The following is a 21547-nucleotide window of genomic DNA, read 5'->3' on the forward strand; positions in this document are numbered from 1 at the left end:
GACTCAGAAGACTCGATGACATCATCATGTTAACTCATCGTCCAACCCAGCAGGAAGATGCTGCTGAAAAGGATTCAGAGTGATATAGAATGGGTCTATGCTTGCTGTCCCTCACAGCGACCTTCATGTTTCTGTAAAAGTAAAGTTTTTGTAAAAGTAAAGGGGAGGTTGTCATATGTCCTCTTTATTGGGGAAAGAGTCGAAACTCCTCCGAACTCATCTCTCCAACAAAGCCTTCAACCTTTAGGGTTTGTTCATTTTTTATTTTCCATAAAGGGTCCTTATGCATATTTGACTTTGTGTCGCTTAGAGCCATGGGCTTTGATTCAGGTATTTGGATAGATGTAGCCACCATGACTGGTTTCTTAATGTTTCCAGGCCTCAACTGAAGTGTTTTGGCCATTTTGGAACAGGATTCTTACTTGGCACACAGATATCTGAAGCACTGACTTACTGGGCTGTTAGTGCAATTGACTTCACAGCTAATCATATTGTTTGTCAGATAGTTGCTTTAAAGTGGTCCAGAAGGCACAAACACCGTCTACTGTTCGGGCACTTCATTTAGCTGAAGAACTCTGTTTTTGATATTTCTGAAGTCTATTGCGTTCACCACCTCAGCACTGACAAAGCTCACACTCTTAACTCATCTTTGTGTCAGATATAAATTGTCCATTCTCTACTTCAGAGATGTCAGCCTGGCCTCTTCAGTTTCTTTTCTTTGTTTTCCTCTTCTTTAAGATGGAAAAGAAGAAATAAAAAAGGAAGTTTTGTAGAAATCACCGTCCTCAGATTCCGATGGCCTGACAGAGAAGAAAAACAGCTGCCACCGTTAAAAAAGAGCGACACGACCGCAGATACAGACATTATCACCGCGGACAGTGTCCTGCATTAGTGACCGGTGTCTGGAGTAGAGATGGACCGATCCGATATTACGTATCGGTATCGGTCCGATACTGACCTAAATGACTGGATCGGATATCGGAGAAAAATAAAAAATGTAATCCGATCCATTAAATATCACGAAAGCACCTCACAAAACTTGCAACACGCCGTAACTCACCTCAGAACGTTAGCATGTCGGAGCAGTATGCATCACGTGATAGAGCGGCTGTGGCATGCCGGACCTGTCGGTGGTCTGGATAGCATTTGGAGCTTCGCTAGCAACCTGGCATTTCATCTCCGACAAAGTTATCCCCGAGAGAAGTAAAGCAAGTGTGTAAGTCCATCTCTGAATGTTTGTAAAGCATTCCTGCGTTAAGCTTAACGAGCGACTGCCTCTCGCTCTCCGGCTGCTACTTCAATCGTGAAACTGCTTAAATGATCAGCTGATCGGCTTTTCTGTCGCGAGTCCGTCTTTGTTTTTGGCCCACTTTGCACCAGAAAGAGGAAACCAGCGGCTGAACAACAGCAGCACGTTTAAGCTTGATAAGCTGTTGTTAGAATTTATTTAATATTACTTTCTACACCAGGATCTTTTTCTACGTAGCTGACGCTGGTAACTGTGCAGGGGCGGATCTAGCAAAGTTTAGCCAGGGGGGCCGATAGGGCATTAACTGGGAAAAGGGGGCACAAAGACATACTTTTCTTTCTTATTCTCATTTAAAATGTCTAGCTTTTAATAAATAATTATCTGACACACAAAGTTTTAATTTGATGTAAAATGAATAGAAGTCAATTACTGTATATAGTAACTATTAAGTCTAATATATATACCCTAGTAAGCTATAGTACTTTTTCCTTTGGGAAGGTACCATCTGTGCAGTCTGCAATTTTGTTGAAGAAAGATGTTGAATCTATTTAATATTTCTTGAAAAATAATTGATTTCTGTGCATTTTTTTTCACACTGCATCAAATTAAGGTTGATTACGTCGATTAAGCATCATGAGGTGGCGCGTGAGGGGTGGTTCCCTATTTTTTATTTATTTATTTTTGTTGTTGCTGGGAGTTGGAACCCTATTAGTTAGGTTGCTTAATATTTACGCTAAGTACTCTTTAAAATACCAGAATAGGGAGGATGGTGTAGGTCTAAGTTTATTAGATTGATCAGTATTGCTGAACTATGAAATATTTTTTTTGTATACAGGTATAACAGAATAGCTTTAGTGTAGTTGTTGTTTTAAACTTGAGTATGAACTTGCAGACTTGCAAAATGCAGCAAGATATTTTAAAAAACAGTTTTGTTGATTAAAAAACACTATATCGGATTCATATCGGTATCGGCAGATATCCAAATTTATGATATCGGTATCGGTATCGGACATAAAAAAGTGGTATCGTGCCATCTCTAGTCTGGAGGTCGGGCTGACCCGTGTCACCCATACTTACGATGATGGCTGCTGTGGCAGAAACTATGCTGTTTAATTTCCATTAATCGCAGCGCCTCGCTTCAGTTTCATTCAGATAATGATCCAAACGAGCTTCTCTTAAATCTGTCTCACCGCTTATCCCCATCCATCATTTTCTCCACTCGGCCTCCGGCTCACAATAAAATCTGCCGTCTCTCTGTACAGCCGTCCTCAATTTTACACCATCAGCCATCAAAGAGACATCTGAAATGTAACTATAACTTCTGCCATCACGACCCCCCCATCATCGCTGGGATTGATTTGCCCGAGGAGACATGTCTCACAGAATTCCCTCACATCGCCTCTAAAAAAAAAAAAAAAAATCACATTGGTGTTTTTATAGACCTATGTGATTTTTTTTCTTTTTTTTTAAACATTGTTTTTTATTGTCCTCAGCCTTTATTATTGTTTGTGATCATTTATGCATCATTTATCTTCTACTTTTTTTTAATTAACTTGTTTTTAATTTTATCATTTTATGTTTTCTTGTTACTCCTCAGCCTTTCTAAGGCAACAATTAAGTGCTGAAAGTGCCACAATATAGTGACTCTCGCCGTTTGTTGTGTCGAGTAGAGAGTTGTAAACATGTATGAGTGTCCGGTGTCATGGAGACCTGGCATTGTATGGTTCATTAAGAGGCTGCACAATGATCCTCATCTGATTGCTTCTGCTAGGCCATTCTGTCTGGCTTCAAACTGGTGATTTTTGCATAAAGCAGGTGTGCTGAATAAATCTGAATGAATAAAACTCCATGACTCATGGCAGCTGGTAAATTTAGAAATGTCTTAGTGTTATCCACTTAAGCCATCTTTTATTTCAAGGCTAAATGCCCCTTAAATTGCCTAAAACAAATGCTGAGGCGCTGCTAAGAGTTAAAAACAATCCAAATTCTGTTAGCGCCATGAAACGGGCACTAACAGATATCTATGAAATGTAAGTCAGCTAGTTAGTTTCCATCTAAAGATAATATAATATATTATGATTGAAGGATTTCTATTAAAAAACAGGCAAGTACACAGTAGAGCGCTACTACAACTTTTATCAGTTGGGCTAGTTAACATGCAGTATAATGAAGTGCTACTAGGTGGCTAGCTACAGAGCTATGGTCAATGTTGGGGAGTAACAGAATACATGTACGGGCATTATGTATTTACAAAATATGAGTAACTGTATTCCATTACAGTTTAAAAGGGTGATACTCAGAATACAGTGACTTTGTTGAAATAAATGGATTACACGGCGGTATTTTCCTGTTTTATATGTTAGGCTGTGCCCTCTCTATTTTTGGTAATTCCACGCTGGTGGAAACGCAAACAAAACACACATTAAGGGACTCTAATGTCTGTGTCTCAATCTCACGGCCAATGTCACCTCTACTTGCAGCCCACATAATGACGTGAAGTAATATTTTTTTAAAATGATTATTTAATTAATAATTTAATATGAAGGCAATAGCAGACTGCTACAGGCATAGCCCTAAAGAATGTAGCCTCATGGGCAGTGTAGTCCGTGCTGCAGGGAGAATGGACTGCCATACCCATTATGTGTCTGTGAGCGAGGGAGGGAGAAAAAGGAGAGTGGAAAAGTACGAGCTGTCACCGAGCAGAAACGGGAGCTGGAAGCATGTAAATATAATAATAACCACTGCAGCCTTACCTAATGTCAACCTACTGTTACTCATTTATAATAAGATTTAAAAATCTAGTTGGTATTGGTATGGAGAGTAACCTTCAGTAATAGTAATAAGTCACACAGCAATAGTACATTCATGTAGTTGTAAAAAGCATGATAATATATTAAGTAATCCAAAGTATTCAGAATACATTACTCTTATTGAGTCAACCAAGAGAACGTCCACAACACGAGGTTGATCATGAATATGTTGCTGCTGGGCGATATGACCCAAAACTCATATCTCGATATTCTTCAGCTGGATGGCGATATAAGATATATATCTCGATATTTTTGTTAAAGCCATAAGTTAAGAAGTTAAGGCATTAACGTCATTTTAACGAGATTAACGCTGACAGCACTAAAATAGTCATCTCCAAATGTTTTCGGCTCCTCTTTGATAGCTCCATGTCCATCTTGTCGTTACCTGCAGGTGAAGCGATGGGGGAGGGGGAGTTGTTCAGTGAAGGTGCGAGGTGAGGCAGAGTAACGCAGCGTAGAGTCAAAAGCGGACGAAAGAGAGATGCTATATCGATATAAACGATATTGTCACATCTCATATAAAAATATATTGATATGTTTAAAAACTCCATATATCGCCCAGTCCTAGCTGCGTAGTTTGGATTACTCGCTATGGAAAAGTCCCGATAGAAGTTTAATGTTCACACTCAAACCTGAGTGTGACCCGAGAGTGATTCTTTTCTGAAATGCTAACTGTGTTCAGTGTTTTTAAAACCTTTAAGACGTGCTGCACACAAACAGAGCTAATGGAAAACTTCAGAGGGCAAGAAGGATGGTCAGATCATTTCTGGGGACTCATCAAAGCACTGCTGCACATTAAAAAGACTAAAGCCTTGGCACTTAACAGGGGGATTACGCAACAACTTGAAAATAATTAGTTTCATAAATTAAACCAAAACAATACGATGTACATGAGCTCAGTTTGTTGGAGCCTCTTTAAGTGAGGCTGCAAGATGAGGTGCACCGACACAGACGTGCAGATGAAAACCCAAAGGACTGCTGAGCAACCTCTTTTCATTTACTGCCACATTTCCCTCTCAGACCAGTTTCAAACGTTGCATAATTGAAAAAAACCTGCTGATAGAAACCAATTAAAGTTATTTCTGGGTTTTGATTTGTCGCCCGATAAACTGAGAGTCAGTGAGGGAGTAATTGAGTGAAAAGTTGGGGAAGATGGATCAGAGCTGAGTCAGTCACACTTTATGATCGCTGCTTTAGTGATGAGATGAGCCTGGTTGTTACTGTGCTGCAGTCAAAAGTATTAAACTCAGTGAACCGCGAGAAGAACTGGGGGGCAGGAATGATGCTCATCCAGCGCCATCACACCACCCTTTATTCACCAAGAATGCTCTCCAGTGGTGACTCCTACCTAAAATAGGCTTTTTCTGATGGTTGCCATGGGTTCCCAACTATTCTATATCCCAGTGAGTAAATCCTAAACAAAGAAGAAATTCACCATAAGTACGTTTCCTCGCTTGACCTCACTGCCAGTGGTTCAGAGTTGACTCGCCCATAACAAACACTTTGTCGTGAATATATAAGTAACAAATGTTACGCACGAAAAACAAACCAGTAAACATTAAATTTATGAAATTCATCTTATTCACATTCACAAAAACATTTCCTGCTCAAAAACCGAAAAAGAAGCAAAGGTTTTTTTTTATTCCACCCCTATTTAACTGATCAAATATATCTGTTTTGGTTATACACTATAAATAAATAATAATAATTATACACATTCCCTTGTTATATTAGTCTATACATCTTTTTGTTTACGTCCATAATTATTAATTATCCATAATTATTAACTCAAAAACTATTGCAACAATACTCCCCCTGCCAGGAGGGGAAGTGAACACCATAACTTGAGACTAAGTGACGCAGGATTCTGAAAATCACAGACAAGTTCAAGTCTCAATGACCTTGACTTTGACTTCAAGCTCACTGAGACTGGAAATCAACTAGGATTTTCAAATTCATGCCATAAGTGCACGGGCTGCCTCCAGTATTTTAAATGTCATCATATCGAGTTATCCATATTTAATGTGCAGTACAACCATTGTATCCCCTATGGTTTTGATATATGGACGAGACAGGGTATTAAATATTTAAAATAAATTTTGACAATCAGAACCTGAAGTGGATAAGTGGAAGAGAAGAGACGGCCCGATGTATTACCCCGTTTCATTCATGTGGTGCTTTATAAACTAAAGGTTTTTTAATCTAATTTTTAAAACTGATATATATTTGTAAATCTTTTCAAATTGTCCTCGTGACTATTCCACAAATAAATTACTATAGTACACCTATGCCCACCTTTAGACACACCCCTGCATGTCGGTATCACTCGTCTTTTTAGCACTAAAGGGTACACAGGGCTGCCGTTGTGGAGACTTCAGAGACATTTTATTTGTCTCCACCTGACTTCACTGCCTCTTTGAGAGGCTTTTGAGAGGCTGTGAAATCAGCAGGATCATCTTTTCTGCTGTGGTGTTTTCAGTGGGCTTTTTGAGAAAAGTAGGATCCATTTAAGCTGAATCTTTTAAGGCCTTTTATTCACACATGCTCCTACATGGGTTTATACTCCGTTAAATTGATTTTCAAGTCACAAATGTGAGTGAAACACTTACGCTGTCCAGCATAAACGGCACAATTTTTCCGCTGTGTTGTCCGCTCCACAAGAGTGTTTATATAACATGAAACTTTTTCCTGCTGCTGGTAGTTTCATGTAAAGGTCAATGTAGTATTTTGGGTTCACAGGTTAAGTTACAACTGGCTTTACTGGTGTATATAAATTAAAGAGACGAATTGCAAATTCTTATTCATTGTGATGTTGTTCTTATACTCTGTGAGGTCTTAAAGAAGTCGTATGTACCTTGAGCTGAAGGAAGCACCCGTCTAACTTAATGCTGCTCCCCTGTATATGTGTTTGTACCGTCAGATGACCTGGAGCGCTGCATGTACCCCCTGCTGCCCGGCACCCCCCTCACTGGCACCAGCCTGCTGTCGCTCAAGCAGAGTCAGATCACCTCGGCCGTCAGCCTGCTCGACTTTTACTGCTGCAAAAACTGCTGGTTGCCCCCAGAATACTACCTGTACTCCACACCAGGGCAGGATGGAAAGCTTCTGTTACTGTACAAGGTTTCAGACTGACTAGATGTTAACACATAAACATGCATGCAGTTAAACATATCTGAGAGGTGTCGGAATTTATGCACATCCATTGTCCTTATATATGTGCAGGATCCAGTTAATGACATTTAGAGTTGCTGCACTGACATTTTTACAGTGTATTGGATCATTAGCACCTCTCCATGTGCTGTGTAACTAAGTGTTAGCTAGCTCTCTATCCACGCTAATTGTAGCTGTCTTTAAAGAAAGTAGTGTTAGTCATACTTCTTAACTTGTGCGATTACACAATAGACTTATGGCTAAAATCAATACTGTTTGCTATTATCTATGAAATATTGTTGTGGCTCATGCTATCCGCATTTTCATTTGGATGCCATTTTGCTAGGTTAGGAAGCTAACTCCTAGCTGTAACTTGACTATACTCAATGAATCAAGTGACTCCTGATTTGTGACATTATCTGAAAAAGGTCAGCTAAATTACGAGATCAGCCTTGGAAGTTTGGAGGAAATGGCAAATCACAGACTAGATTTTTGAATAATGTTAGCTTGCTTAAGGTTAGCTCAGGATTGACCCTAAAAGCTAAACGTTTCACTCCATAAATCAGTTTTCCTGTTGTTGTTGACACTAGTTTTCCGTCATAGCTCAAATGGGCTTGATTACATAGGTGACTGATTTTTTTCTGGCTAATATTAGCTAACGTTAACATACCTGTTAACATGAACAAAATACCACCTGTACCACATGTAGCACCTAGGGGGCTAAGCTTGTGGATTGGGTGCAGATGAGTGTGAGGGTTGATTTGTGGCAGAAGGACAACAGCAAGAGTAAAAGGAAAGGTTTGAGGATGTCAGCTCGGACAAAAAGACAGGAAGTCGAGCTGAAGATGCTAAGGACACGATGAAAAGATTACAAAATGAGGACATCAGAGGAACAGCTCATGCTGAGTGGTTTGGAGGCAAAGTTAGAGAGGCAAGGCTGAGATGGTTTTTAAATTAAAGTGCAAAATTTTTATATACAACAGTAATAAAAATAAAAAGGAGATTGTGCACGAGAGCACTGCAGACTGCATTAATGCATAAACATGTACTCCATAAATCTCCATAAACAGCTGCGAGAAGGTGTAATACAGAAATATGTGTGTGTCTGTAACCATGCATAACATTAATGACGCAACCACAAATATAAACACAGCTTGACCGTACTGAATTATTTATAGCTTCTATATATTCCATACATGTGATTCTGCTGCAGGCACAAGGACAGATTATTTTACAGCCTGGTGGGACAGGGTTGTGCTGCGGGCTGCAAAGTCCACAGCAGTAAATTATGTACGTCACAAAGCTGAAATGCAACACAATTATGTACATAGATGAGAAATATTTCTATGTTACTCAGTTTAAACATTTAAAAACATAACTTTAAAAGTACAAATAAATTGATATTCAGTGAATTTTTGCTTATTACGTGTTCTTGTTTCAGTGAAGTCTTACATATCATGACCATCTCTAACATTATCCCGTTATAACATCCAGATTCTTCCTGTGTTATCAGCATATGAACATAAAAAAATAACGTTTATATTCTGTAGTGTGTGTAAAATTCAGCAGTTCCATTTAAAGCTGTTTTTTAAATTTTTTTTATTTAAACTGTTTCACAAGATGTTAAAGTTACAGAAACAGTCATAAAACCAGCCAGCAGCTCGCCTGTTTTTCTTTTGTTTCCCAGCAATGCAGTTTTGACTGTGACTTACCCCATTAATTACCTCCCCGGTCTTTGTGTGTCTTCATTTCAGTGAAACGATTGTTTGTTTCTACATTAACCAAACACTATGTGTGTGTGCGTGTGTGTACGTACATGTAGGTGGTGATACAATCCACACGAAGGACGTACATCCCTGACAAGCTGTGTGCTCTGCTGGATGATGCCAAGGAGCTTGCTGCTCAGACCACCCTGTGGAACCTGGGTACTCCTCAGCGCGCACACACACACACACACACACACACACACACACACACACACACACACACACACACACACACACACACACACACACACACACACACAGTAAACAGTTTTCATGTGAATAAATGAGTAGCTTGTGCCACACCCACACACTGCCCAGCCTCCCTGGTGTATGCCAGGGTGCTGGAGAGCAGAGTGTGTTGAGTTGAACCTCAGACCAGGACTTGGACACGGATTAGGACCGTGTCGTAACTGAGGGATGTTCTGAGAGTATTGGGTCTGTTATTTGGGGCTCTTCAGCCCCACTCTTGGTTTGCATTTCTTCCAGTAAGTCAGACTCATTTGGAGAGTGCGGTGGACGTCACCAGGGTTCGTCTTTGGTAACAGTTCACAACTTTAATTGGACAGTAACAAATTGTAGGAGAATATTTCAAAGAAATTGTTAATAACGATGTTTCTGATGATATAGATAAAAGAACTGAACGGTGTTTTAATCGATGCTTGCAGCTTGGCATGCAGCAAATAGAAGTTAAGAAGTATCGTAGGTAGTGTTTTCTCTGGAAATGAAATAAAAGTGTAAAAAAGCCTGTTAGCTAGGATGAAGTTAGGTCAATCTTTTTAACCAGCTGCTGAAAGTCCCACCATGTAACAACATCAGTGGTTTCCGTCCCTACTCTTCCTATCATGTGGAGCGCAGTTAGCCAGTCGTTTGTTTACATTTAGGTCGCACATGACCAGCTGCTAGCATCTTCTCCTTCGTAGCCTGGATGTACTCAACAGTGAAACTGCTTGTTTTCTTGCATAATTTGGAAACTGTTCTTTGTTGGAAGTAACTCGCCTTTTAGCTACAAAATCGACATCAGCTGACGTGCATCGCTTGCAGATCTCTGACATGATATCATCTCGATATTATCTCGTTTAGAATGTAACTGCATAGCAGACGATATAACACAGCCCCAATGTAGAGATTTTCTAGGTGCAGCCAAACAAGCAGACACTCTGCTTTGGTTTTGTCGGGGTTACATCTCCTCTTGGTCTTCAACGACCTCCAGCATTGGAGCGGCGTGTAAATGACAGAAAACAAGGAAAGAAAGTTGAGGTTTCCGGTAAAACTTTCCAAGGTCCACACACAGGAGGACACCGTCACGCCTTTCTGTGATGAGTTTGGATCTGTGTGGGTTTTGTCCAGGTACTTTGGCTTCCTCCCACATGGCTTCCACCGGAGACATGTAGTTAGTGGGGTTAAGTTAACTTGTGATCAACTTAAGTGGTAGCTGGGATAGACTTCAGCCACCCCCCTGCCAACTTCCTCTAACCTCTTTAGAAAATAAGAAAAGTAAAGACAGGAAAGGTCTAAAATACTTAGCCTGGGTCAGTGGACAGGCTGCTGTAAAGTCAGAACATGTGTAGTTTAAAAAAAGAGCAACAGTTTCAGATTTGCACTTCTGTCTTTAAAAAGAAAACAAAGTCTTCACTCAAGCAGACAAGTCACCAACTATCAAATTAAAGGCAGATTGTGTGTCTTCCAACAGCATCTCAGACGGGAGGATTCATGAGTCACACTGATGTAAAGGATCTCAAAAGGAGGCTCTCTCACTTTAATGGCTGTTTTAATGAGGTTATAATAATAAGAGTTCTCTCCATCATCAGTATTCATACAGCAGGACTCCTTTCAGCAGCAGTCTGCTTTTTGCAGTCTCTCATTTGTTTCCATTCATGTTGTTGTCCAGGGTTCCTGCAGGGAATTAAAGTCTGACATTAAAATAAAGGAAAACACATTTCCTGTAAATGTGCTTTAGGAAAACGCATTTGAAGATGGAGTGTTTAAAAATAAAAAAAGATGCTTCATTGTTGTCGCCTTTTTCATCCTGCACCCTTCATTTTAGGGTGTAGTAACGTGGATCAGCACAGCAGGGGGTGTAACACTCACACTGAGCAAAAAGAGAAAGTCAAGTGTGCTCCAACCTTTTTAGCTTACAACAATAATGGATGTAGTCTTTATTGATAAATAAATATTAAATTGATGAGAAATTCCAACATTGTTCCTGCACTGTTTAAACAACTCTCAGTCACTTTAAGGCTTTTCTAACGTGTTAAATAAAAAAGAAAACCCCAAAATGCATTCTAGCATCTCGATCCATATTTCACTGCGTATGTTCTGTAATTATGCTTATTAAAAACAAGTCCTTAAAGATTTCATTGTCTTTATCAAAGTGGAAGCTAACAAATCGCACCATTAAAACATTAAAAATGAAAAACGGACATGGGCCTAAATAAAAAAGACAAAACAAAAACCACCAAATTCAGCTTTTAAAATGAAGTAATAGCAGTTTTTGAGTCATGTTCTTATTTAATTGGTGTTTTTTCAGTTGTGTTTATATCCAGAGTATTTAAACTGTTAGTACTAATGTACCTACAGTGAAACAAGCATTTTGAGCATAGCCACTGATTGGCTCACGGTTCAGGACCCTGCAGGGGCCACTCTGGCGGACAGTGATTTTTAGGTCACCTAAAAGCTGAAGGAAGGCAAGAAGAAACGTGGTTGTTTCCCCTGAGAGGAAAAAGCTGCTTGGCAGTCGTGCTGCGTCGCTGCAGCTGTCGGAGGCTGAACTCTCTCCACCTGCATCTCCCTGGGAGCCAATCGCAGCGCTGCCTGTCTGAGCCAGCGTCTCCTGAACCCTGAACACTGCAGCTTTGAGAGGATCTGTTCAAAGTGAGATATTTCAAATCAACACCACCTGCAGGCTGCGGGGAATAAAACTTATCAGCTCTGTTAGTGAAGAACTTTTTCTAGGTGTTTTTAACGGCTAAAAAAACCAAGTCTACAAGTATTTTATAGATATATTTGAACAGAAGTGAAGAAAAATCATGTGAATGGCGAAACTTGAAGGGCCCGTGAAAACCGTTTGTAGTTTTGCATGATTTTCAGTTCAAAATACGCCTTCTTTGTGTAATACTGGGCCTCTTCTCACTTTAATGCCACCTCGGTTGACATTAAACCTGGAAACCTGTTAGGGGGACACCACCCCTCTGTATTTTATTCAGCCAGAGGCACCCATCCATCCTTGGTGATTAGCTAGATAACAGAAGCAGTGGTCTAAGCAAGTTAAACCCAGACCTCCCTCTCACTAGCTACCTTTTCTCAGCAACTGACTTGGGAACCTGATGCATTCTTAAGCCAGCTGAGAGACATGATTCCTTTGTCTTGGGTCTCCTCCTGGGAGGACATGCCTGGAACGTCTCATCAAATGCCCAAAATAACCTCAGCTGGCTCCTTTTTGTAAGCTAAAGAGTAGCAGCTCTACTCTGAGCTCGAACCTGCCTCAAAGTCTGAGCCTTGCCACCCTTTGAATGAAGCTCGTGTCTGCTGCTTGTCTCTACCTTCACATTGTTTTTAGTCTCCACCAGAGCTCGTGGGCTTAGGTGAGGGTAGGAATGTGGATCGACCGGTAAATCGACACCTCTCCCTTCATACTCAGCTCAGGCACAGACTAGATACCTCAAACTCCTGAGGCACCACAGGACATCCAGAGGAACGCAGCCTACTCCCATGGCCAAGCTCCCACACACCCTGAAATACCTTTGAGAGGACAAGGAGCTCACCTGATGACCACGAACAGGACAAAAACCACAGTCTTCCTCCTGAATTCAAGGCCGGAAACACCCATGACCTCATTTTCTTTTCATACCGCTGCTCTCAGGTGAAGTGATTACTAGTTGAGGATAGTACGAAAATATAATAGAGCTCGAGTTTCTCTCTGAATGTGTCTCTTGTGGTTGGAGCTTAAAAGCAGCTTTAACTCGAAGACGTCTGGACATGAATGTGAGGATGAGGAGAAGAAGAAGTGATTTTTAAAGCACCAAGAGGCTGAAATACGATTCAGGTGTTTTTCTTAATTGACTTCAGGAAGCAGGTTTGTGTCCCGGTGGTTTGACGCTCGGACCAGCACAGAACCCTGACATAATTAAGTGTTTTCTTTTTGCCTTTTGAAAACAAGATGTTGTTTTTAAAAAGCGTAGAGCAAAGCTGGGAGCGCCCCGGCGACTGGACGCTTTTAATCAGCCTTATTTGCACCGAATCCATTTTTTAACAGTTTCGCTGCTCCACGGGGAGCCTGAGATCTCTGCACATCCTCAGTCTCTTCCCCTTTCTCTCTGGCTTCCTTCATCTCTCTTCAGGCACTCCAGGTCACAGTATATAAATATATACACTGCTTAGACGCTTAAATCTTGCATACATTGGTGCTACTTGAAGATGAGAAGAAAAACCAAAGTCAGACCATCACTGACTCATTGCTAAACTGGTCGTGCTGCATGATGTTGGAGGCAGGATGCCATGGCTCACATCTGTCACATGCGCCCAGTATAAACCTGCTCTCCTCTGTGAAGATAACGGGGCACCAATAGTCCTGGTGATCTCTGGGTAGAGTCAGATAAACAGTGAGGTCCCACTAAGAGCAGGAGTGGCAGACATCAGGCTGAAAGAAAAGGGAATTTCTTTTTTTTTTTTTTTTTTTTTTCTTCTAAATGACATCAGAAACAGCAGTATGCGACATTACGTGATGGCAGAGCTTCAGTTCATCCTTTGTCATTTTTTTTTTTTTAATAAATAGGACAGGGGGAATGAATGAGAGAAAGAGGGGGAGAGAAAGAAAGAAAACCAAAGGGGAGAAGAGACGGTGAGAAGGGGGGGGAAGAGAGAGAAAAAAAAAAAAGAACTCCTGGGTCACCTGTATGGAGAAAAAAAAAAAAAACAACAAAAAAAAAAACAAACAGAGGAGACAGCAAACAACAAAGAGCAACATAATAATAGAGAAAACAAAGCACCATCACAATAAACTAGCTAGTCATAGATATCAATATTTACTAAATAATAAACGATATTGTGCAGCACGCAAGATAGACAGCGCACAGTGTGCTTTGAGGCAGCAGCCAAGAAAGCTTTAGTCCGCGTCTGTGAATACCCATGTGTGCATACCTGTGTGGATCAGCATGCTTGCATTCCAAAGGTTTCTCCATGTAATGATCTGCTAGGGAGTGTGGGGGGGCCACAGCCCCGTCCTCCAGGGTGTGAAGCGGGTATGGAGGAGATCAAAACTCCAGACATCCAGAGGCCCCCAGAACACAAGAGACCATGGAAGACCAACAGAGGGGCAGCCGCGCCACTGTTCCAGTAAGAGCCGAGGAGAGTCCCAGATGAGGGCTCGCCCAGCAGCCGCGGAGCAGAAGTCAGGGGGAGTTGCAGTGACGCGCCCGTGAGCTCCGCCGGCCCCCAGCTGTGCCTGAGTGACCGAGCCCCAGGCCGAGAGGCCGGGGGCACCCCACCTCCAAAGGGGGCCCGAGCGAGCCCCAGGCCCCAGGCCCCGACAAGCGGCCGCCAAGAAGTGAGCCGGTGTGTACCCGGACGCCCACCCCCAGACACAAAGAACCACCAACACACCGACACCTGAGGGAGTCCGCCACCGGCAGGGGAAGTGGTGGTGGGTGGAGATAGGCCTCCAAACCTTGGAGGGCCTGAGATGTCTCAAGAAAAGGGAATTTCACTGATCTGGTCCATCTTATGTCAACGTGGGCTGGATGTGGCACATGATGTTTAAATGAGGATATTGGACCCTCATGGAGCCAGATTAAATCGGAGACATGCGTGAGTAGCCCACTGTTGTAGAGTTCTGGCCCTGTTCCATCCAGCTCCAGTAACAGACACAGTTACACAAAGTAATGAAAAATCAGTCAAGAGGGATAAAGACAGAGCAGTGATCTGTGGCCATCACATCCTAAACCATTCTCTCGTTTGCAGTGCATTCTTACTTTTATTTACACCAAAGCAGGTTTAATATTCATTCACAAAAGTGTCTGCTTCCTGACTGAACAAACTGAAGTTTAACTGCTTGTGTTTTTCTGTTTGTCTTATTATTATATATAATAATGGATGCAGCAATAAAAACACAACTATCCATGTTACATCGATATCTCAAAGTCTCAGTATGTACACACAAAATGTAGTTTAATTTCATTGTAATAACCTTTCTTTTGTTATGTGTGACAAGGTAAAAAAAAAAACTGCTGCTGTAACATTCATTGACTCTGTGCTATGCATGTGAGACCAAACTAAACTCCCCAACATCAACAAATACAACTGACTATTCTAAAACACCATAAAGCAGCGAGAATATGAAAGTTCGTTGTGTAAAAAAAGAGTGGTTTTCAAACTTTTTTTGCCCTAAGCCTGTCTGTATTCATACCTGAAGAAAATAGCAGCTCTTTGTCTGGGCTCTAAAGTTAATTTGAATTCCTTTTTTCCCTGCCAACAATTATTAAAACAAGATAATTGAGAAAAAATAATATTCTGCTTTTGCCTTTCAGCACATACCTTTTCTTTACCTTTGCCCCTTCATAAAAGTCCACATTGATTCCCCTCTGGGCTTCGGCGTGTTTAATTCATTTCTCTTTCATTTACTTCTGCAGTTAAAATAACATTGAAGTTCAAAAATATCAACTTAATTGAAAAAAAGATTTTTTTCCTTTTCCTGTTCTTTTTTAAAGTTTGAACAAACAGTGTATTTATTATCTCTCTGCTCTTGCTCTTGACGAAGGCGGTCGCACTTTTCTCCTCTCCTCCTCTCCCGTAGCTTCCCTGCTTAGCCTCTTATGTCCTTGTCTAGTCTTGTGTTTTTTGTATTACTTTTCCCTGGAACACTCCCTCACAGTCTGTTCTCTAAAACCTAAAAGAGGAATTATGGATTGGATCAACTGGTCCCTAAATGCAATTGACACCCCTTTCTCAACGAGAAGTCTGGGCTCGGGTGAGCCTGACTGCTGAAGATATCTACCTATTCGGAACCATGGTAACAGGGTTCTGGCTGATCGGAACTGGCTTGGCCCTGACTTATCGAAGAATTAAGAAAGCGGAACCGGCTGTTCAAACCCTCACAAGGCTGCCCGCTGGGATTGAAACGATGGGAGAGGCGTGAGTTTCTCAAAATGGGCTCATTGAGTGCAGCACGAATAAGATCTTGGAGAGGCTACGGCTGCTGTGAATAAATGGATTGGATTTATATAGCGCTTTTCAAGGCACCCAAAGCGCTTTACAATACCACTATTCATTCACTCTCACATTCATACTCAGAATACTCAGAATAAGATCTCTGACTGCAGACTGGATACATCTCGGAAGGGCTAGCCCGGAATAACATCTCTGTGCGTAAATTGGATCACACCTCGGGGAGGCACACTGCTGTGAGTTCTCAGAATCGGCTCCTTGAGCACAAGAAATGACAACATCACAGAACGCAAGTATGGCGAAGCTCACGGCTCTCCAACGGGAGATTGAGAGACCAGTGTTGGACTGTAGAACTGCTTTGAAATTCATATGAGCTGTTCGCACTAAAGTAAAAACCACCATCACTTCATGCGGAGACCCCCTTTGCCGCCAGCTGCGGTGTCAAGGCTGGAGCTGAACAACACCCTGATAACGACTGTGTTTAGTCTGTCCCCCCCATTCCATGCAAGGCCACCTGGGTTGGCTGGAAGACTGTTTACTTAGCCTGGCAGGGCGAAAGACACTGTCTCAGCTGAACTCTGGACACGCACACACATACATATACACTGATATGCACACACTCATTCCCCCTCCCTTTCCAAACGCATTCGACGCTTATTTCCTTCCGATGCTGACAGCGGATCAAGGAGACCAGCGCACGCAGGCCCGGATGTACTGTCTACACTGGCTGTCTCTCACCCTTTACCCACCCCTGTTGCTTGTCATGTGTTTCTTTGGTGTATTAAGTTTTTTCATGTGCTTTGTGCAGAGGTGTTTTTTTCTGTTCTCAAACTGATCTCCATGTTGGAGCTCAGTCTGGGGGGAGTTATTTTTTTCTCCTTATCTTTCCTCATGTGGTGCATTTTCCATTGTTATACCTCTCTGACCTGTCTTCCCCATGTGATGTTTTGTGTAATGTATGTATGGTCGGAGGGTAAGATGGCGCCGCCATTGCGTGCAATAGGTCGGCAGCCTTATGAAATTTCCCTTGTGGGACTAATAAAGGTATATCAAATCAAAATCAAATCAAACTATGATGAGTCACGTCAAATATTTGTAATCTCACTGTTGACCAAAATAATGCCGACTATCATTCATACCAGACTTGAGCAGCAGGTGGAGGCACTCCTGAGCGTCACACCTACAATTCTCTTGCTTTGCAATGAACACTACCGGCATGCAGCTTTCTTCCATTGTATGACGCTGTCTCACACTAAACTGTTCAGTTCAGTTCAATTTTATACAGTAAGACAAAGAAAATGGAAAAAAAACAAAAACAACAATCATATAACCCCCTATAAGCAAGCACCATGGCGACAGTGTGAAGGAAAAACTCCATCAAGAGACAGATATTAATAACAGATATGATTCAATGCAGAGAGGTCTATTAACACATAGTGAGTGAGAAAGGTGACTGGAAAGGAAAAACTCAATGCATCATGGGAATCCCCGGCAGCCTACGTCTATTGCAGCATAACTAAGGGAAGATTCAGGGTCACCTGGTCCAGCCCTAACTATATGCTTTAGCAAAAAGGAAAGTTTTAAGCCTAATCTTAAAAGTAGAGATAGTGTCTGTCTCCTGAATCCAAACTGGAAGCTGGTTCCACAGAAGAGGGGCCTGAAAACTGAATGCTCTGCCTCCCATTCTACTTTTAAATACTCCAGGAACAACAAGTAGGCCTGCAGAGCGAGAGCGAAGTGCTCTAACAGGGTGATATGGTACTACAAGGTCATTAAGATAAGATGGGGCCTGATTATTTAAGACCTTGTATGTGAGGAGCAGGATTTTGAATTCAATTCTGGATTTAACAGGAAGCCAATGAAGGGAAGCCAAAGCAGGAGAAATATGCTCTCTCTTTCTAGTCCCTGTCAGGACTCTTGTTGCAGCATTTTGGATCAGCTGAAGGCTCTACAGGGAGTTTTTGGGAGGACTTACCTGTCACCAGCTGCCAGTGCTTAACTAACCTTAATTGATTGTGTAATGTGATCTCAGTGTTTCCTGCCGGCCTGTGATATGTGCTGGCTTCAGACTGGAAATGGCTCAGCTCATACCCTTTAATGACAGCTAATCATTTGATGAGAGTGGGCGAGGAGAGCAGATAATCTCCTTGCATTGCTTTCAATGCACTCACTTAGAACAAGACTAGAGTGCATGAAGGCCTGCAACAGGTAGGATGGGCTTCAAACCCACCCACCCCCCTGTGGGGCTGTACGGAAGGACCTAATAACCGTAGGTTATAAGATGCACGTAGATGCATCTTTGCACCTTTCACTTTTTTATCTTTTTGCCTCATTGGGTGCAAAGCAGGTACCAGGCAAATGCAGTGACCAACCTTTGAGAACTACAGATACAGTAATAAAAACTAGAGTGAAACAACATACAAGTATGGAAGTATGTATCTTGTGATGACTTTAAGACCTTTATCGTTAATTATGTGTCTTATTGCTGGAGCATATATATCTTCAATTGGTGGCTTTTATTCAACCTGAGTGTTTTGAGAAGTGCTTTACAAATAATGTTTTCCCCCCGTCTTGTCTTTGCTCCTCCAGACTTGTCTTTTCTGAGCGGAGCATCTTGCGACTCTCCCAGCAGCAACTCTCCTCCTCTCGCCATTTCCCCACCTGCTGCCACTGTCACCACTCCAGGTGTCCTGACCTGCGCCAGCCGGGCCTTCGCCTCCTGCCTCCCTCCACCTCCTCCACCACCTCAGTCCCCATACCCCCTCTCCACCCTGTCTTCTCTCTCATCGCTCAGCCCTGCCGCCTCTCACACTCAGAGACTCTACATCAGCCCGCAGTCGCCGTTCTACTGATGGTGAGACTCTGCAGTGAGGAGGGATTTAAACTGTGCTTAATCAAATGTTCTTCAAAGTCTGCCTCGTCGAGGAGATACATACTGTCTCTGAAGACTTTTTGTGTCCTACTAATATAAGAAAGGTTTCCAAGGAGACAGAGTAAAGGCGATTTGATTTTATGCCCTAATTCAGTATAACTAGTTTTATGTGACATTATTTGGGGTTTATTTATTTATTTTTGCGCTTCAGAGCATGTTATCTTATGTTTTTTGTCTTTTTTCTTTATGCCCTCCAGTCATTTTCTGCCAGAGGCGCTGCCTCGCCTGAAGGTCAGAAGTTAGAGGAAGATCTACTGAAGGAAATGTGCGAGGAAGAAAAGGCAGGCTGTGTTTCTTACAATTACGCTGCACACGGTGTAATTGTATTGTTAATGTGCTTTTTTAAATTAGAGCCTCTGTTATGTTAACTTTTGTCCTCCTGTTATGTGGCGAAGGAGGGGGCAGAGTCACTGTTTTATCATCCTCTTCTTCTTCTAGAGGAATTTTTGTAGCTGCTGACTTCCTTCACAATCCGACTCTAAATATGAAGCTCCAAAACAAAAGACCATTTTTGTCTTTTCTTATTTTGTGTGAGCTGCTTTGCATCCAGGCTGATTTTAAGCACGAGGAAGAAGGAGGCTCTGCAACAACTTTTGTTGTTGGGCTTTTAGTCTCATTTAAACTGCATTCAGCACAAACAGAGGCACAGTTAGTTTCTCATGGTTTTGTTTCACATTCTAGTTGTTTAGTGTTCATAAAGAAAAGTTCATTTATCAGTAATTTCAAAAAAACAACAATGGGGCGGGGGGTCCTTTTAAAGCGTTGATCTATCCAAAAGCAGCCGCCTGAGTAAATATCCCCTAATATTTATTATATTGGCTTTACAATTGGAGCTTGCATTTAATTATTATTTTTTTTAAATTTACAACTAAAAAAGCAGAAGAAATCATAAAATCAGCATTTTTATTTATATTCACAAAACAATTAGTAGTTGCATGCCTTAGTGATAATATTGATGGTACTTCTTTATTTTTGGAGACTTTCATTGTCATAACATTTTAGACCTTTAATTAATGGGGGTCCTTAGTTAATGGCGAAAAAGTAGAATGTTTAATAAAAATCAATAACTCAGTATTTCTTTTTTAGTATTTTATGTTTTAGAGTTTCTCTTTATGGGACCCAAAATTCACTTGTTATTGGTAATTACTTCATTTTTAGGCAAGTTTTCAATTAAAACTAGTAGTAGTAGTAGTAGTTACTGCCAAAATAATCAGCAGATTGATCAGTTTAAAAGTACAATTATTAATGGTAGGACTACAGATAAATGCTGTTTATTTTGTTTTGTTCTTTCTTTTGGAGATACTTTGAAATTCCAAATAAAATTTTCTAGAAATTTTATAAATGTTTAAAGGTGATCCGTTTTACAGAAAGTTGTTACAAAATTACAGATTTTGCATAAATATTTGGGAGATGAGGGCGTGCTGTATGTTTTTTCTTCTTGCAGTTTTACACTTTTAAAGCAAGCAGAATTTATAAATACTTTTCTGCTGTGCAATGGGGGAGTTTGAAGTTGAGAGGAGAGAGTTGTACACGGTTCCTTAATAAATGAATTCAAACGCACTGAAAGTTGTGCTTGAAGGTTTGAAATCGATCGTTTTTAAGATCAAAGTAACAGCGGAGTGTTTTAAGTTCATGTTTTTTCTCTCTTTCTTGATTAGTTTGACTGATGCATGTTGCTTGGACTTTAAATGTTTTATATGTATTTACAGGGACTGTGTTTGCATAGTTTTACTTCATGTTCATTCCCTTGTTTCATACAAAGTTCCTGCAACATATTGCTCTGCTCGACTTTGTTGATTTTTAGGAGAAAAGGTTTAATTTGTGTTTAAAACCAGACAGAAGATTTTGTTTGTGACAGAGAATCTGAATATTTTTAATGCATGTCAGAATATTCGTCCCAGTTTTTGTTTTAGTGAAATCCAAACCAGACAGCAGACTGAAATCTCTTCAGTCGTGAATAAGAAAAGCAGAAACAATAGTGATAGTAAGTCCAATCAAAAATCACGATAGTGTGTAAAAGAATAAATCTTAGTTGCTCCCAATGTGACCGTATTTATTAAAAACAGATATGAAGTATTTCACAGCACTCAAAAACAAAAAGTAATGAAGGGTTTGCTTATAAACTTGCCACACAGTTAAATTTCAAGAACATGAAGATAAAGAGTTTTGTGTATTCATGTGAATCTCTGTGTTGTAGTTTAGTCTCAGGAATCTTGTTTCCAAAAATTAAACAGTGGGAGTATTTTGGAATAAAACCCTGCCACAGTTGATTCACGTACACCTCTACTGTTTTTTGTCCCAAGAAATGGTTGAATAGTATAAAATACAGTACTATACAAAAGTCTCGAGTCCCCATTCATTTCTTTTCATTTTGATCCCAAGAAGCCAGACTTTCTTGAATTTGAAAGTGGTTTTGAGCAGTGGTTTGGGTTTTGTAGGACTTTCTGTAGGCTTGACTCATTTCAGTCCAGTCTGTGTACCT

The 21547-nt window shown here is 41.0% G+C and overlaps 1 protein-coding gene across 2 annotated transcripts in view; it reads left to right on the forward strand.

Moving 5' to 3' along the window:
* The window catches only part of rbm46 (RNA binding motif protein 46), a 34441-nt gene extending 13390 nt beyond the window's left edge, over positions 1 to 21051 (forward strand). The window contains exons 8-11 of one of the 2 annotated variants that reach the window (XM_085390919.1): positions 6980 to 7179; positions 9032 to 9134; positions 18723 to 18987; positions 19263 to 21051. In XM_085390919.1, the coding sequence (XP_085247045.1) occupies positions 6980 to 7179; positions 9032 to 9134; positions 18723 to 18985 (566 nt within the window). In that variant the 3' untranslated portion in view covers positions 18986 to 18987; positions 19263 to 21051. Of the gene's footprint in view, positions 1 to 6979; positions 7180 to 9031; positions 9135 to 10665; positions 11059 to 18722; positions 18988 to 19262 lie in introns of those variants that run through there. The other variant, XM_085390928.1, reaches the window with a different exon arrangement.
* Positions 21052 to 21547: the final 496 nt, after the last annotated feature.

Source organism: Rhamphochromis longiceps, linkage group LG3, assembly GCF_057381845.1.
Source record: "Rhamphochromis longiceps isolate RC_006_pf linkage group LG3, R_longiceps_female_GT1.1, whole genome shotgun sequence".
NCBI lineage: Eukaryota > Metazoa > Chordata > Actinopteri > Cichliformes > Cichlidae > Rhamphochromis > Rhamphochromis longiceps.